This window comes from Phascolarctos cinereus, unplaced genomic scaffold (genome assembly GCF_003287225.1).
Source record: "Phascolarctos cinereus isolate Bilbo 61053 unplaced genomic scaffold, phaCin_HiC Scaffold_2;HRSCAF=192, whole genome shotgun sequence".
NCBI lineage: Eukaryota > Metazoa > Chordata > Mammalia > Diprotodontia > Phascolarctidae > Phascolarctos > Phascolarctos cinereus.
Genome location: NW_027555625.1, coordinates 63386296 through 63405229, shown reverse-complemented (window position 1 = coordinate 63405229; position 18934 = coordinate 63386296). Strand labels below are relative to the sequence as shown.

Sequence of the window (18934 nt, the reverse complement as noted above, 5' to 3'; positions counted from 1 at the left end):
CCCTGCTGGAGATGACATACCTTTCCTCAGACCTGATTTCAGATTTTGTCTTTCCTATTCTTTGTCCTTTACTTTATACTTTATGTTACATTACATTTATCTGTATATTGGGGATGTCAAACATGGGGCCCACAACACTTCCAAGTGGGGCTGGAACTGGATTAAAACTCTATTAGGAAACATTTAACAAAATCAATAAAAACACAATAAAACATGCTACTTTGTGGGGTTTGCTGCCCTGCCCATTTCTATTTTTGACAGCACTGCTGTACACGTTCTCTACTTTCCCACTACACTACAAATTCCCCGGGCATGAGATCATGTCATTGATTTCTGTTATCGAAGTCAGCCCCAAATGGAGTGTGCCGCAACACGCTCCTCAATGCACATGTGCTGTTCATGGGTAACCTTTTGTCTTAGATAGTCCAGGCCTGGGGCACAGACAGGTTAAGAGATTTGCGTGAGGTCACACAGCCAGGACATGTCAAGCAGGACTTGAACCTGGCTTCCTAATACCAAGGCCAGGGCTCTATCTACCATGCCACACTGCCCTGTATATCAGGTACTGCCAGCCATGGTACACATCTTGGAAATCAGACGCTGTTCTTTACTATCTATTCTATTCCATGTGTAAACATCAGCTGGATTATGAACTTTTATCAAGCACTTTGTCTTCTCAGGACCCCAGATCAGTAGAGAGAAAGGGGCTGCTTGAATACAGGACACAGGACATCGGTGCTGGGAGGGATTTCTTTCAATTCTAGACCAGACTTGTGCCCACTTCCTAAGGAGCTTGATGCCTGCCTTGTGGTTCAGTCTAGGACACGCTTGTGCTCCTCTATGGAGGGTGAAACCATGAATTCCTCAGCCTCCATTTTAGGAGGGGGCACAGGACAGCTATCTATTCACCTTCCACCAGGCTGCCCTTATTTTGGACTTGATTTCTCCTCCATGCCCTCATGCCTGCCCCACCCCCCACCTGCCCTAAATAGATTGTAAGCTCTGTGAGGGTAGGGACTTCTTTCATCTTTGTATTCACAGTGCTTAGCCCTGCCTGGCACATAGTAGGTGCTGCTTATTGACTACTGACTTACCCAGGGTTACAGCCAGTGTAGGCATTAGGACCTGAACCCAAGTCTTCTAGATTCTTAAGGCTGGCTCTCTCTCCATTTTGCTACACTGATTCAGAGAATGCTAGGACAACACGTCTGAGTTGAAAGTGATCTGGAAAGGATCCTCAACGATCATTTCTTCCAATCCCCGCATATGAAGAGGGAAGCCAGATAGACAGAGCTGAGTGATTGGTGTCACCCCAGGCCAGGGATCCCTGCTATATCAGCCCCTGTGCCCACCAGGCCAGGGGCTACGGGCATAAAGAACGGCTCTCTACCTAGAAGCAGAGCTCCAAGGACCCACGTCTCAATTCTGCCATCGGCCCACTGTAGTGAGCCTTTCGTTTATCACTCTCCCCATCCCCATGACTCTTCCATGTCCTCCTGAGGCTGCTCCGCCTCCAGGCCCAATGCTGCAGACATCGTAGACTGTCTGATGGCAGGCCCGGCCCTCCCTGCTGCTCCCTCTCCAGCTATGCTTCTGCTGGGAGACAGAGGGACAAGGGGTTCAGAAGGGACCTGGCCTGACCTTGAGAACGCCTCTGAAAACACAGGCTTGGAAACTTTTTGTAACAGTGAAGTATAAGTTAAGGGTTTATTAAAGTATTTCCAATGTCCTTTTCGGTGGCACAAGTCATTTCCTTGCACCCCTTCGTGTTCACCTAGACAGCTGCTTGCCAAGCGGCCGCAGTGGGCATAGTTTTCCTCAGAAACACAATGGGGTGTGAGTGACAAACGGGGGGTGGGTGGGTGGGAAGGCAGACAGGACACCGATGGACAGGTGGAAGTGGCAGGATCCTCAGGAGGTGGCTCCTCTCCTAGTCGAGCTGGGAACGAGCTGACAGACACTGGTTTACAACTTCCAGTAAATGCGAATTCTCCAAAGCTGCTGCGACGCGCTCCTTGTCGGCAAGCTGCTTGTTCACTGGATGAGAAACGAGCAGAGACAGACAGGGTGAGTGCCTGGGAGTGGCGCCCCAGGGTGTAGCCAGCTCAGCCCCTGCTGCTCCTGAGCACCTCCTGCCTGGCGGTCGCACTGTCCGAGGGCTAAGAGCAGAGGCTGAGCTGGAAGGGACTCGAGCATAAAGAACATGAGTGCTGGAATAGACAGCCTGAGATCTCTTCAGTCCAGCTCCTCACTTCAGAAGAAACTGATGCCAAGAGGAGGGAACTGATTTGGCTCAAGGCCACAGCTCTGGAAAGCCAGACCTAGAACCCCAAGTTCCCGACTCTAGGCTCCATGCCCTTTCTGCTGTGCTATCTTGGAGTCCTCCCTAATATCCAGTCTGTTGTTTCTTCCTTCAAAAGACCGTTCAGATTCCCCTATCTGCACAGTCAGTCTGCCACCCTTGTTCAGCCACTGCCACCCCATACCTGGGCTACTTTAGGAAAAGAACTGGCATTGCTTCTTCAGTCTTTGGCCTCCAGACTAACTCTTTCCAAATGGCATTCAAACCCTCACTTTCTTGTTCAAAACTCCCCATGGCTTCCATTTTCCTGCAAGGCCCATTCTGGATGGGTCAGCATGCCACAGTCCAGACTGGCCCTGCCCTGCCTAGACCGGACCCTTACTCCCCTCCTCTCAAGGCCAATCTCCTCACTAAACCCATGGGGGCCTTCTGCCCCCCTTGTCTTCCTTCATTCTGTTCTCCCTGGCAGTTATCTTCACTTTTCCACTAATCTGTACTCTTAGGACTCATCCCCTATGAAACTTTCTGGATTAACCTAACCTACAGTGAGTCCTCTGACTTGGAATTTCCTAAGCACTTATCATTTGTAATATAATAACAGCAGTAACAATAATGATGATGATAATAAATAAGTGACATACCTATATCTCACATAACACTCATACTCACTGTTGTAATATTGTTCTCAAATTGTCTATATTCTTTCTCGGTAATTAGGTTAGAAATGTCTCAAGGGAGAAAGCTGCCCAATGCTTCTCCTATGCCCCCTCCTAGGACCTAGCAGGAATCTAGGCAGATACGAAGTACTTAGCAAATGCTCACTGCAACAAGCCCAAATCTGCTTTTTATCAGGCAGGTACAAAAGGCTGAATGGGGAGGAAGCCCCAAATCCCCACATCTGCCTCCCTGTGTCTCCCTGCCCAAAACAGCCTTCTTCCTTTCCATTTCATTTAGCAGGCTCCAGGCTAAATTCCCTATACCATCTAATAGGAAACCAGCAGCTGTTTGCCCTGCATCTGCTGCCCGTTCTCCCCAAGAAGGACACAATCCCTGGACCAGACCTCTACTGACTAGGTTCCCCCATCAGGAGGGAATGGATATACTGGCAAACAGGAAGAAAGTAGGGTGTCTGTAGCAAGATTTCAATCCAGATCTTTCCTCCTGACTCTCATCTTGATCTTGGGAAACAGGGTTGAGGGAAGGTCACTTGCCCTAATTCAGATTCCAGAAATGAAGAAAGATTTCATGCCGAATAGATGGAAACCAGGGGAAAAAAAAACCAACCCAATTCTATCCTTTCTTGGGTGTTTCCATTGGAATGAGAGGGCATTGCCAGGAGGAGAAGTGTGGGACTGGGGCCCATACTCACCGGCATGTTCTGAGGCATGTGTCCCAGGGGTAATGTGAACATCCATCTGGAAGGAAGAATGAAAGAGCCACTGAAAGGACTTGAACAAATTCTGATCCTTGCTAAGGGCCCATCTCCCAGGCCTCTCAGGGCATGGGGCAAGGTGACTTAGGAGGAGATTTATGGCTCCTCATTCCTCAATGCCTTTTTACAAAGGATAGAGTATGAGAGACATCTCAATCAAATTTCCCTTAAAAGTATTCAAAGGGGTTACTAACAAGTTGGATACAGAGCTAGTATGTAGCTATGGAGCACACACGTCCTTCACTGACCTTGAATCTTTCAGGCAGGGAGCGGATCAGCTTGACTTTGATGGACAGGCCGATTAATGTTGCCATACTGCAGTGAGGGATTGTGGGGGTAAATTCCACAGCCACTGTACTCTCCTTGTCATTAACCTGCAGAAGAAGGAGAGAGTGCTAGCTACTGTTTATCTGGGCTCTTCTCCCAATGTCAAAGGTCAACTTGCCAGAGGGAGGGAAACACCTAGGTCAATACGGATGCCTAGACACAAAGGCCCACACTGACTCTGAGTGGTTTTTTAAAAATTCTGAACTTAATGCCAAATAAAAAAAGCATTTCCATGTCTGAAATGGAACAGAAAAGGGGGGATCATGCATGAAATTGTGATACTCTATTATGTACAGCATGCTTTTACTCTGAAGTCTGTAATAAATTCAACTTGCACCTTTCAAAGCTATCCTGCTTCTCTGGGTTCTTACATGCTCTTACACTGCTCTCTCAATGGTCAAACTGCCACAGAACTGCTCAGGAAAACTGCACAGCAGACCCACCTTGCTTCCCTCTCTGAATATATACATGAGATCGAGAATCTTAATCTTAAGGGAATATTTTTTTAAAGGGATCAAAGGAGCCTAGCACATCAGGTCTCAAACTATTGCACAAAGCAGTAACCATCAAAATAATTTGCTACCGACCAGTTAAAAAAATAGAGAGGTTGATGAGTGTAAGAAGTTTGGCACGTAACACAGAGAACAAATGAACTGTGTAGCAAAGTGTTTGATAAATCTAAAGACACCAAGTACTAAGGTTAGGTCTCATTATTTGACAAAATCTGCTGGGAAAAGTGGAAAGCAGTTTGGTAAAAATTAGGTATAGAAAACATTTCACATCATATACCAAGATAAACTCCAAATGGATACATAACTTAGACATAAAGGGTAATATCATAAATAAATTAGAGGAATATGGAAGAAATTACTTTTTGGATCTACGGATAAGGGAAGAATCCATGATCAAAAAAGGTCACAGAAAACAAGATGGATAATTTTGATTACATAAAATTAAAAAGTATTTGTGGAAACAAAAGCAATTCAGTTAAAATCAGAAGGGTAATATGTTACTAGAAAAAAATCTTTGAATCAAATTTCTCTGATAAAAATCTGATATCTAAGATATACGAGGAATTGATTTAAATTTAAAAGAAGAGCTTTTCCCATTTGATAAGTGGTCAAAGGATATAAACAGGAAGAAATCCAATCTATCAACAAACATAGGAAAAGGTGCTCTAAATAATGAGTAAAGAAATGCAGCTCTGAAGTTTTACCTCATACCTATCAGATTGGCAAAGTCGATAAAATAGAAAAAGGACAATTGTTTGGGGTGGGGGAGGCTCCAGGATAATAAGAATTTTTTTTTTTTGGTTAGGCAATCAGGGTTAAGTGACTTGCCCAAGGTCATACAGCTTGCCGCAAGTGTCTGAGGCTGGATTTGAACTCCAGTCCTCTTTTGACTTTATGGCTGGTGCTCTATCCACTGTGCTACACTATTGCTTGGTTATAATCAGAGAAAAAGATCCACATGTACAAAATTATTAGTAGAGCAGCTACTATTGCTATTATTTTTTGTAGTAGCAAAGAACTGGAAACTAAGAGTACTCATCTATTGGGGAATGGCTAAATAAAATATGGTATATGAATGTAATGGGATATTACTGTGCTGTAGAAAATGGTTAAGTGGATCACTTCAGAGACACCTGGAAAAATATATGAACTGATGCAGAGTGAACTGAGCAGAATCAGAACAATTTATACAGTAACTTCAGTCTCTGCCTCTGTACAATAGGGATGATGTTGGCATCACAAACCGAGGAAGGCACTTCCTAAGCCTTAAAGCATTATAAACACACAGACACACACACACACACACACACAGGGAAGCCACGCTCACTTTCCTTTATATCCCCTGTGCTTCGCACAGTGCCTGGCATAGAGTAGGCTCTTAATAAAAGCTAGTTGATTTAATGACTGAGAAAGCATCCCTGTGGATGGGTTCATCTCTTCCAGGGGCAAATCACTGGGGGAGGGGGGCAGAAATCACTAAGGTGACGGCAGGACCCCCCCCATCCCCTTCCTCACTTTAACCCGCACTTGCTCCACCACATTCAGCTCCTCCAAGGTGAGCGGGTGCTCGGGATCATTGATGGACCGGATCAGATGTGCGCAGGGAGTGAAGGAAAACACTACTGCGCCAAGGCCAGCAGGGGGCGCTCCAGAGCTGTCTCCCTTGTCGGTCCAACTACCCCCTGGATGATCACGTTCACGCCCCGCCCCCACATAGGCTCCGCCCAAACCCTGAGGATGACCAATCGAACGCCCCGCCCCCAACCCCTCCCTTCCTTGCCCAACTCCTAAGGATGATCCCGCTTACACCCCGCCCCCGCCAGGCCCCGCCCTCGCTTCCAGCCAGGTTTTCTCTGGCAAACTCCCCAGGCCTCGTTCCGATTGCCGCCCCCGCCCCTGGGGTTCTGGGCCCGCTAAACTCCCCAGGCGCCAGATCTCCGGCATTCGGTGGATATCGAAGATCTCTCGGTCGTCGATGCTATCGGGGACCTGATCGTCCTCCTCGCCTGCCGTGACAGGTCGCTCCCCGGACCGTTGGTAGATCAGCGGGTTCGCGTTTTCCAAGAGGCCGCCCAGGCCAGTGCCGCCGCCTGCGCCCACCATGTTAGCCGGACCCGCGACGGGCCGTTCATTGGGCGGCCCAAGCCGGCAAGGCTCACTTCCGGTGTGCGGCTTTGGTGGCGAGGAAGTAAAGGGCGTTTCCGGGAGGGGGAGTACGGTGGTGCGGATAGGACAAAAACATTCTCCTTGCGTTCTAACACCGCTCCTCTCCGATCCCTAGGCTAAGAAGAAAGAGGAGGGGGCGGTGCCGTGAAAATCCGGGGATCAGAAGGGAGGGGGGAGTCCGCTCGACCAGTGTGTTCCCACTGCCAATTCACGAGGCATATCTGGGCCTCAGTCTTCCCATCTGTAAAATGAGTGGATTGGACTAGATGACCTGAAAGGGTCCTTCCAGCCTGGGGTGTGCTGGTTAATGTTTAACCACCGGATCCCGGCTAGGGAGGGAGGCGGGGGCGGGGATGTAGGTCGGGCATTCTTTTAAGTTTAATCAGCACTGTTAACCGTTCCTTACGCCTAGACGGATCCACATGACAGTGCACCAAAGCTCCGATTTGTAGCATTTGCAGATTCTGAGGTGAGGTGTGTTTACACTGAAAATTTAACCACGCCTCTGGCCTGCCAGGTTGAGCTACTCCAATGCAGGAGTTATTGAGCACCTACTGCATGCAGGGCCTTCCAGATACAAAGATAGATGAAACTGCCATTGTTTTGCAGGAGCTGGCATCCTCCTTGAAGGAAATAATAATAATAATGATAATACACTTTACATTTATATATTATTATTGTGTGCCAGGCACTTTACGATTATTATCTAATTTGAGTGTCACAACCACCCTAGGAAGGAAGTGCTGATATTGCCCATTTTACAGATGGGGAAAACTGAGGCAGAGGTTAAAGTGCTTTGCCCAGGGTCACACAGCTAGTAAGTGTCAGAGGCTAGACTCTAGGCCCAGCTCTATCTACTGAGCCATCTAATTGCGTACAACATGTTGGGATACATCTTGGACACGAGAACATAGAGCCTGAGATGCCTCTGGCACATCCAGGCAGAGGGGTCCTGCAGACCTGGAAATGAAGAGAAAGATTTCAGGCTTGAGAACAGGACTTGGGAGTCCTCTGTGTATAGAGATGGTGATTGAATCCATTAGGGCCAGATGGGGTAGATCACTGAGAAAGGAAAAAGGAGTGGGCTTTGGGAAACACAATTAACAAACCCTCCTTTGAAGGGAATCAGAGAAGGTTTCGAGGGAGAGTTTGTACTGGCACTGAACCTTGCTGGCTCCCTGGGAGTGTCCCCCAAGCCTGTCCGCCTTTTTTCTTTAAACTCATTCAGTGATCTCCTCTGCTGTCCCTGAGAGAGAACTCCCAAACCTACTACAAGCTTAACTCTTTCTCCTGAACTCCAGGCCTTCCTGACCAGCCGGGTATCTCTAGGGCTCTACATATCCATATTAGGACTGATCCAATCCAGTCCTCCACACAGCTGCCAAAGTGATATCCCTGAAGTACAGGATGTCACTCTTCAAAAAGCTCCACTGGCTCTTTATTGTCTCTATGATTAAAAAACAAAAAAAACCCCAAACCAAAAAACTCCTCTGTTTGGCATCTAGAGCCCCTTACAATCCTGTTTCTGCCTACCCTAACAGGCATATCGCACCCTTCTCCCTTTCATGCCTCTTACATTCTGGCCAAATCGGCCTTGCTGCTTCTTGTGGGTAACATTCCATCTTCTGCCCCTACTCTTATACAGATTGTCTCTCATGGTTGGGAAGAACATGTTCCTCTCCTTCCACTCTTAGTATCGCTAGCTCCTTTCAAAGCTCAGCTCCAGTGGCACTTGTTACATAAGCCTGTTGCTAGTTCCAGCCTCCGTCCGACCACAGGTGCTACTAGTTGTTCCCTGCCCCCCCCATTACTTTATATTTACTTAATTACATATGTGTATCTACCCTAATAGATCATAAACTCTTCTTCAAACAGTGTGTTTTGTTTTTGTATCTCCAGCACATCATAATCCCTCTTTGATTTCCATGCAAATCCTCCTTTCCTTTTAACTTTACTATTTCCCTTGAAAGAACCACCATCTTTGTGGTTGAGGGCTGGCTCTAAAGAGTCTGATCTGGGTTCAAGATCCAGGACAGAGTCTGACTCTTGCCCAGTCTTAACCCACAGGGCTCAATTATTTAGAAAGCAGGGCTCTCCAAATCTCCCCCTGCAAGGTAGGTTTTCTGAGACATTCCTTCTCATTCTTTGAACCTTAGATTTACACATTTATTCCTCTATGCAGGTAGCACCAAGGTACCTGGGAAAAACTTGGAAAATACAACCCAATCTAGGAACCCTGATAACGAGGAAATGTATGTTGTCACGTCCTCAGCAGATGTTTTGGGGAGTGTCTCACGGGGAGGACTCTTTGAAGTTAGGCTAGATTTTCTCTATATATCCTGTACCCTCAGATGAATAAACTGAGTCAGTCTTTACTGCTCTGCCTGGCCCACGTCTCACATTTATTTCAAGCCTTCCCGTTCTGTGTACTATCTGATTGCTGGCAGCACTTTGTAGTTCCTGTGGTTGGCAATCCTAGAGTCTCTTTTGATCTTCCCCCCCCCCAATTGTTGTTGTGTGCCCCTTGCTCTTGAAGAGGACCAGTGACATCAGGAAGGTATCTGACTTGCAAGGATTTAAATAAGGCAGAGTTTTCCTTAGACTACCAAGTCCATTGGTGAGACAGAAGTCCAGAAGACTAGCCCTCCTCCCCCACCTCATATTGATAGAATAAATGGAATGTTAGATCTGGGAGGACCCTTAGAACATAAAAATGTCAGAGCTAGAAGAAAGCTCAGAGACTGAAGAATCCAATACCTTCATTTTATTATAGGTGAGGAAACTGAAGGTAGTAAGCAGCAGAGGATTTGCACTCAGATCCTTTTACTCACAGACCAACTCTTTATCCATTTCATCAAGCTGAATGTTTTGGAGCAGTGTTGGAGGAACCTTAGCAGCTGATTGGAAATGAGGGGGGATTACAGAGTGAAGGGTTAATGATGACTGATGTTGCAAACCTAGAAGAGATAAAAAGGTTATCTTTTAGGTCCCTTCCAATTCTGGGGCTCCCATGAATACACAGAAAATATATGATACCATGCAAAGAAAGGAGAACTCCAGATATGCAGCGATACAAAGCTACAAGGAAAAATACAGAGGGGAAACAGTAACTAATACACTGTTAGACATGGCACTGAGGTGATGGAGTGGATAGAGCCCTGGGTCTGGAGTCAGAGAGACCTGAATCAAAATCCAACTCCAGACCCTTACCAGGTGTGTGACTCTGGGCAAATTACTTAACCTTTTTCTGCCTCAGTTTCCTCAACTGCAAAATGGGGAAAAAGCACCTACGTCTCAGGACAGCTAAGTGGCACAGTGGATAGAGCACTGGACCTGGAGTTAGGAAGACTCAATCTTCACAAGTTCAAATCTGGCCTCAGATACTATCTATATGACCCTAGGCAAGTCACTTCACCCTGTTTGCCTCAGTTTCCTCATCTGTAAAATGAGCTGGAAAAGGAAATGGCAAACCACTCCTGTATCTTTGCCAAGAAGATCCCAAATGGTGTCACAAGGAGTCGGGCATGGCTGAAAAGACAAAACAACACTTCCCAGGGTTGTTGGTGAGGCTCAGATGAGATAATATTTGTAAAGTGCTTAGCCCGGGGCCTGGTGCATAGTAAGCACTTCATAAATGTTCCTTTCCCCATTCAGAGAACATAGTTCCAAACATATGTGTAATAGGTTCTGTTGTTCAGGATAAAGTATCCCATTAGAAAGATGTTTTTTAAAAAATGTTAAAATTCATTGTGCAGGTACAGGCTAGAGAAATTTGGCTTGATAATAATCGATATGGCAAAGTTGGGGGATTGAATAGATCGCTGTCTCAGTGACTCTCCGTTTGAATTCAGTCTTGTTTATTCTACCTCCACAGCGTCTCTGCCCACGAGCCACCTGCACACTTGAAGTCATCGTTATCACCCACCACATAGCGTCTCATCTGGGCCCTCATTATTTCCTGTCTCCAATTCACCTCCACTCAGTTACTAAAATTATTTCCTTTATACTAGTACAGCAGTCTACCGTCCCAGACTTCCTTCATGTTACGTCCTCACTTTCATGAACACTGTGTTCTGGCCAAGATGATCTTTGCTTGTTACCTGAGCTTGGTATTCCATCTCACATTTATACAGCAACACAAAGTTTTCAGAGCATTTTACGTATATTTGACTCCTGACTCAGACTCTTCTGTTTAGCTTTTTTTTTTTTTGGTGAGCCAATTGGGGTTAAGTGACTTGCCCAGAGTCACACAGCTAGTAAGTGTTATGTATTTGTGATCTGATTTGAACTCAGGTCCTCCTGACTCCAGAGCTGGTGGGGCTGTATCCACTGCACCACCTAGCTGCCCGTTGTTTAACTTTTAAAACCTTTCTTGACTGGTACCAGCCTATCATTCCAGCCTCATTATATATTACCCTTCCCCTTACCTCTGCATCCTTCACTCCTGGAGCACACTCCCATCTCAGCTGACAGAATGCCTCACCTTCTACACAAAGCCCTTTCCTGGTCCTGTCCATCCTCTCCCACCCCAATTGCTAGCCCCTCCCCCCCATTTCTTTGCCTTTTTTCTCGATAAATTTATTCTTTATACTGTTGTCCTCTTGCCTGCCCACATATAACAAGTAGCTGGATGACTTCCCCTTTTGTACTCTGACTTGTGGATTGAATTGCCAGAGGTAATCCTCTGGGTCTGCACTCCCAAGAGTATAGCTCCTAAGCCTATACCAATGTGCTTTCCATTAACAGGATACACCATCATATCTTAGCAAAGGCATAGTAAGATGGCATTGTAAAGACTTTGTACATTCCACCTGTAAACAAAGGCATGCTGTGACATTGATAGGATTGATAGGAAGCACTGATAGGAAGAATGGGTTCATACTTAAGAGTATAATGGCAGTGAGAGCAATGAGGTACCCGTAGGATGATACATATATGGCAAAGGCAGCTCACAACCCCAGGTACTGTAGGATTAGAGGCCCTTTCTTCATTGGAGTGCTCTGTTAGGCTGCTCTGCTGGATTCCTGGGTTCTTTTTCCATAAGCAGCTATGTGGTGCAGTGGATAGAATGCTTTACCTGGAGTCAGGAAGACCTTCGTCCACATCTGGACTCAGATATTTACCAGCTGTGTGCCCCTGGGTAGGTCACTTAACTTCTATCTCAATTTTCTTAACTGTAAAATGGAGATAATAGCTCCTGTCTCCCAGGCTATTGTGAGGATTAAATGAGATAATATTTGTAAAGCACTTAGCACAGCGCCTGGCGCAGAATAAGTACTTATTTACTTACTTCCTCTCTTCTCAGTGGCTAAGGGTCCCATTCCATTCTTTGAAGCGGTTTCATTCTTTGAAACTGTTTCCTCCAAGTAACATCTGATGATTTGAATGCCCTTCTAGCTGTTTTCTCTGTTTTGAGGCTCCTCCAAGTAACAAGTATCCACGTGTCTCTGCTTTTTAAAATCGTGCCAAGAACTGAGCTGAGCATTCTTCAACTGAACCTGGAGAACTCTCAGACTTCCTGGCTGGAGTCTCAGTTCACTGCTAGAGTCCATGGCTGATGAGGATGGTGAGGGAGACAGAAGTTCCCTTGTCTTCCTTCATGAGTATCCTCCTCAAAGCCCTCCTGAGATCCTAGGCTTCTCTAAAACTGACCAAGTCTATAGGGCTTAGCTATTGAAAGCCTACAAAGCTGTGCCTCCCTTTTGCTTATCCAATAAGGTTGCTCAGTTTAATTCTGTCAGAGAAAGGCATTCACATGTCATAGAAGGATCAGGGAAATAAATGAAATCAGAAAATTTGAAGGGACCTCCATGGTTAATTTGTTCAACCCATTCATGAAAAGAATCCCTATTATAACATACTCCACAAGTGGTCTTAAAGCCTGCTTAAAAACCTCTGAGGAGGAGGAGCCATCACCTCTCCAGGCAGCCTCATTGACTTTTGGGTGGCTCTAATTATTAGGAAGTTTTTCCTACCTTAAGCCTAAATTTGTCTTGTTTGCAGCTTCTACTCATGACTTCTGGTTCTTCCCTCCAATGGCAAACAGAAAAGTCCTAGCCCCTCTTCCATGTGCCAGTCCTTCAAACACTGGAAGACAACTATGAATGTTCCCCTTGAGTCTTCTCCAGCCTAAACCTCCCCAATTCCTTCAGTCAGCTCTATTATGATGGAGCCCTTCACAGTCCTGCCTGTCCTCCTCTGGATACTCCACATTGTCCCTTAGCTGTAGTGCTCAGAACAGAAATCAATCCTCCAGATGAGATCTGACAATAGCAGACTATGGGAGCCTCATCATCTCTCCTTTTTTTTTTTAAATTTTTTTTTATTTTTAAAAAATTTATTTATTTTTAGTTTTCAACATTCATTTCCACAAAATTTTGAGTTACAAATTTTCTTCCCATCTCACCCCTCCCCTACCCCAAGATGGCATGCATTCTGAATACCCCTTCCCCTAATCTGCTTTCCCTTCTATCTCTCCTCCCTTCTCTTATCCCCTTCCCCTTTTATTTTCATGTAGGATAGGATTGATTTCTATACCCTATTTCCTGTATTTCTTATTTCCCAGTTGTATGTGAAAACAATTTTTTTAAACATGTGTTTTTAAAAATTTGGGTTTCAAATCATCTCTTTATTACTGTATGGAAATGTGTCCTTCAATGCAGCTAAAAATAGAATTTGTGTTTGTTCTTTTTTAACCCACTCCTTTACAATTAGTTTGTTTTTACATTGTTCTCTCCTGGTTTTCCTGTTTGTTCTACCACCCCTCAGGCTTCTTTGCTGCTTTTTCATTCATATCACATCCACTGATGATGGTTATCTTATCCTCCAAGGCTCTGTCCCCTATCTCACTTGGTGATTCATCTGTTCCCATAGATCCAATGATCATCTCTATGAAAATGATTCCCAGATTATGTCCTTGAGTCTCCATCCTGAACTTTAGTGCCACATCTTTTACTGTCTCTTGGACATCTTGATCAGGATACCATATGCATCTCAAACTCACTGTGTCCAAAACACAGCTCATGATGTTTTTCCCCACAGCCTCTCCCCCCACCCCCATCCCCACCTTATAGTGAGTGTCATGGGCTCTACCATCTTCCCGGTCATCCAGGCTCATAATCTCGGTGTCATCTTGCACTCCTCCCTCTCCAGTCTGTGGCCAAATTTTGTCATTTCTACTTTCACAATCTCTCTTACTTCCTTACAGCTGTATCTCTGGTTCAGGCCCTCATCAACTCTCTTGCCTAGATGATTTGAATGGCCTTCTAGCTGTTTTCTCTGTTTTGAGGCTCCTCCCACTCTGTTTTATCCTTCACTTAGTTGTCAAGGTGATTTTTTTTAAAAGCAAGGCACTACTCCCATCACTTCCCTGCTCACTGAGTTTCAGTGGCTCCCTATTTCATCAATTGACAAACATTCATCAAGCATCTAGTATGTGCCAGGCACTGTGCTAAATGCTGGGAATACAAAAAGGGGCAAAAGACAACCCCTGCCCTCAAAGAGCTTACAATCTAATCGGGAAGACTACCTGCAAGCAAATATATACAAAGCAAGCTGTATACAGGATAAATAGGAAATAATTAGAGAGAAGGCACTAGAATTAAGAGGGGGTGGGAACACCTTCTAGTAAAAAGGATGCCAGGAAAGATAATAGGCAGAGATGATGGGGGAAAACACTCCAGGCATAGGGGATAGCCAGAGAAAGTGCTTGAAGCTAAGAGATAGAGTGTCTTGTTCATGGAACAGTTAGGAGGCCACTGTCACGGGAAAGAAGAGTATAGGGGCAGCTAGGTGGTGAAGTGGATAGAATACCAGCCCTGGAGTCAGGAGGATGTGAGTTCAAATCTGGCCTCAGACACATAACACTCACTAACTGTGTGACCCTAGACAAGTCACTTAACTCCAATTGTTTCACCAAAAAAAAAAAGGGTATGTATCAGGGAGTAAGGTGTAAGAAGACTGGAAAGGTAGGAAGGTGCTACTTATGAAGGGCTTCGAATGCTAAGCAGAGCATTTTGTATTTTGATTCTGGAGGTGATAGGGACTCACTGGAGTTCATTGAGTAGGGGATGACGTGCTCCATCCTGCGCTTTAGGAAAATCTCTTTGGTGGCTGAATAGGAGGATGGATTGGAGTAGGGAGAGACAAATCCAGCAGCGGCAATTGTAATGGTCTAGCTGGGAGGTGATGAGGGCCTGTACCAGACTGGTGGCGGCGTCAGAGGGGAGAAGAGGGGCACATAATAGAAATATTGCAGAGCTAACATAGACAGGCCATGGCAACAGCTTGAATATGGGGGTAAGAGACGGTGAGGAGTCAAGGATAACTCCTGGGTTATGAGCCTGAGGGGCTAGGAATGTGGTGTTGCCCTCTGTAGTGATAGGGATGGTAGGAAGAGGAGAAGGTTTTAGGGGAAATACGATGGGTTCTCTTTTGGACATGTTTACCTTAAGATGTCTATGGGACATCCAGTAGGAGAAGCAAGATTGGAAGTCAGCAGAAGGGTTGGGGCAGGATACAAAGATCTGGGAATCATCAGCATAGATAAAGATAGTAATTCAATCCTTGGGAGCTGATGAGATCACCAAGTGAAATAAGTAGAGGGAGAAGAGAGAGGGCTTAGGACAGAACCTTGAGGGACACCTATAGTTAGAGGGTGTGCTCTGGATGAGTATTTAGCAAAGGAGACTAAGTAGGAGTGGTCCAATAGGTAGAAGGAAAATCAGGAGATAGGACTATCTGGAAACGTAGAGAGAAAAGAGTATTAAAGAGGATGGTATTATGCTTTATGTCAAAATCATGTACCCATTTTGACCTAAGCTTGGTATATGGTGTGAGATGTTGATCTATGCCTAGTTTCTGCCAAACTGCTTTCTAGTTTTCCCAGCAGTTTTTATCAAAGAGGGAGTTCTTGTCCCGAAATCTCGGATCTTTGGGTTTATCAAACACTAGATTACCACAGTCATTTACTACTGTGTACTGTGTACCTAATCTAATCCACAGATCCATTTCTTAGCCAGTACCAGATTATAATAATGATTACTGCTTTGTAATCCAGTTTGAGATCTGGTACTGCTTGGCTACCTTCCTTCACATTTTTTTTCATTAATTCCCTTGATATTCTTGAACTTTTGTTCTTCCAGATGAATTTTATCATTTTTTCTAGCTCTAGAGAATATTTTTGATAGTTTAATTTAGGTAGAATTGTCATTTTTATTGTATTGGCTTGATCTACCCATGAACAATGAATATTTCTCCAGTTGTTTAGAGCTGTCTGTCTGAGTGTGAAAAGTGTTTTGTAATTGCGTTCATATGTTCTTAGGCATGTCTTAGCAGGTAGACTGCCACGTATTTCATATTGCCTGTAATTATTTTAAATGGAATTTCTCTTTGTCTCTTCCTGTTGGACTTTGTTGGTAATATACAGAAATGCTGATGGTTTATGTGGGCATATTTTATATCCTGGAACTTTGCTAAAGTTGTTAATTCTTTCAATTAGTTTTTTAGTTCTTCCTTTAGAGTTCTCTAAGTATACCATAATATCTTCTGCAAAGATCAACAGTTTTGTTTCTTCATTGCCTATTCTAATTACTTCAATTGATTTTTCTTATGTCATTGCTATAGCTAACATTTCCAGTACAGTATTTAATAATAGTGTTAATAATGGGCATCCTTGGTTCGCCCCTGATCTTACTGAAAAGGCTTTTAGCTTATCCTCATTACAGATGTTTGCAGATGGTTTTGAATAGATACTACTTATCATTTTAAGGAAAGCTCCATTTATTCCTGTGCTTTCTAATGTTTTTAATAGGAATGAATGTTATATTTTGACAAAGGCTTTTTCTGCATCTGTTGAGATAATCATATGATTTTTGCTATTTTTGTTATTGATATGGTTCATATTAAGTGACTTGCCCAGGGTTACACAGCTAGTAAGTGCCTAGGGCAGGAGTTGCATTCACTCAGGTCTTCCTGATAACTGCCTAGAGTTTGGCCAGTTCCACATGCTTCTCATGAAAGCTGCAATATTGGGTCATCATCCTCTCTACCAATCAAAAGAATCTTAGGCAAATGATCCAGGCTTGAAAGCTGGGTTGCAATGGTATTGGTAGGAAGGTTGGGGGAGAAAGACAACCCAAGGGTTTGCCAAATATCATAGGGTCAGCACGGGTTCTGGGAAGCTGGGGGAAAGGGAAAGGAGGATAAAAGCTTTACTACCCATTCTTCACAAAGGCTTCTTAAAGGTTATTTTCTCAAAGGGGAAGTATGGGGTTCTGGGTCATTGAGGCTGAGCACGTATGATGTTGAGGTCAAGAGTATGAACATTTCTATGTGTAGCTAAGGTAGAGTGAGGGTGAACATCATGGGAGTTGAAGAGTTTGATAAATTGGTGGGGTTGGGTGCTGGTTTTCTCCTGTGCCTGGGATGTTCTTTCTCCTCATATCTACCTCCTGGCTTCCCCACCTTCCTTCAAGTCCCAGCTAAAAATCCCACCTTGAACTGGAAGCCTTTCCCAATCCCCCTTAATTCTAGAGTCTTCCCTCTGTTGATTATTTCCAATTAGTTTGTATGTAGCTTGTTTGTATATAATTGTTTGCATGTTGTCTCTCCTACTGGACTGTGAGGTCTTTGAGAGCAGCAATTGTCTTTTGCCTTTCTTTGTATTCTCAGTGCTTAGCATGACACCCAGGACATAGTTAATAAATGTTTATTGACTGAATTATTGAGTGAACATTGACATGGTGTTGAAAATGAGGACCTAGGTCCAGTTCCCTGTTGCCAACCAAGGGGCAAGAAAGGAGAGGCCTGAACAGATGAAGAGGAAGTGCCCAAAGCCTGAGCTTCCTGGCAGCTGGGAAATGCCCATATATCTATTAACCCACTTTACCTCTACCCTCTATTCACAATGTACCCCAGTTCTGCAAAATGACATAATTAAAGGGTCTGTCTCTATTGAACTTTATGTTGATCACAGATATAATTCTGAAAAAAATATTAATGTAAATCTTGAAAAATCCAATCCACTTGTCTTGGAGGAAGCATATTTTAAACCTGTAAATGAAACTGACCTTTTCAGTATTTTGATCCAAATGACTCCAATCATAAAAGAAAGAAAGATTTATCTTATTTATCTTGTTTATAGCAAGAAGAATCTAGACAGTCATGGTCAAGATTTTCAAAAGAAAAGGCCAAAGCTCGAATGGTTAGGGGTGTACTTTAGTCCCTGGAAAGATTGGGGAGATATTGAACAACATGGGAGCTGATAAGCATGTAGATTTACCAAACGTCAGTGAACCAGGTGATGTTTTAACAGTGGACAAGACAAAGAGCTGTGAGTCCTGAAATAAAGAAAAGTGTCTACCTTGGGGTTTGGGGAGTGAAAGATAATTTCACTGCAAAATCTTATAATTTAGATAATTCCTGCATTAGTGGCACTGAAGACAATACTGATTTTTTGTCTGCTCTATACCATTATCAACCTTCCTTCCTTTCTTTTTTCCTTCTTCCCTCCCTCCCTCCCTTCCTCCCCTCCCTGCCTCCCTTCCTCCCCTCCCTCTCTCCCTTCTTCCACTCCTTCCCTCTCTCCTTCCTTCCTTCCTTCCCTCTCTCCTTCCTTCCTTCCTTCCTTCCTTCCCTCCTTCCCTCCCTCCTTCCTTCCCTCCTTCCCTCCTTCCTTCCCTCCTTCCCTCCCTCCTTCCTTCCCTCCTTCCCTCCCTCCTTCCTTCCCTCCTTCCCTCCCTCCTTCCTTCCCTCCTTCCCTCCCTCCTTCCTTCCTTCCTTCCTTCCTTCCTTCCTTCCTTCCTTCCTTCCTTCCTTCCTTCCTTCCTTCCTTCCTTCCTTCCTTCCTTCCTTCCTTCCTTCCTTCCTTCCTTCCTCCTTTCCCTTCCTCTGTCCCTCCCTCCCTCTCTCCCTCCCAGACATTTAAAGCCCTAATACACGTGATTCTAAAACCAACACCTTGGTATTGTTGGTTCCTTTAGTATTTACATCTCTTAGAATGGAAGACGAGCTACTGCATGTTTGCCTATACATTGAGACCAAATCTGTATTTCTTAATACAACAGTATGGAAAGGAAGAGACAAAATGTTAACACATTATTGGCTTGGTGGGGGAAGGGGGGCAGTGTTGGATTTGTGCAAAACAGGATTAAACCACGTGCACCCCTGCAGTTGCATTAGAGATATCTGGGGACT

At 44.6% G+C, this 18934-nt stretch overlaps 1 protein-coding gene across 1 annotated transcript; it reads right to left on the bottom strand.

The window, feature by feature from the left end:
- Window positions 1-1676: 1676 nt before the first annotated feature.
- On the bottom strand, window positions 1677-6752 carry CIAO2B (cytosolic iron-sulfur assembly component 2B). Its single transcript, XM_020989427.2, has 5 exons — window positions 6529-6752; window positions 6089-6168; window positions 3983-4108; window positions 3672-3717; window positions 1677-2037 (listed from the first exon to the last, which is right to left on the bottom strand). The coding sequence occupies exons 1-5, from the start codon at window positions 6674-6676 to the stop codon at window positions 1931-1933; spliced, it is 507 nt and encodes a 168-aa protein (XP_020845086.1). The 5' UTR covers window positions 6677-6752; the 3' UTR covers window positions 1677-1930.
- Window positions 6753-18934: the final 12182 nt, after the last annotated feature.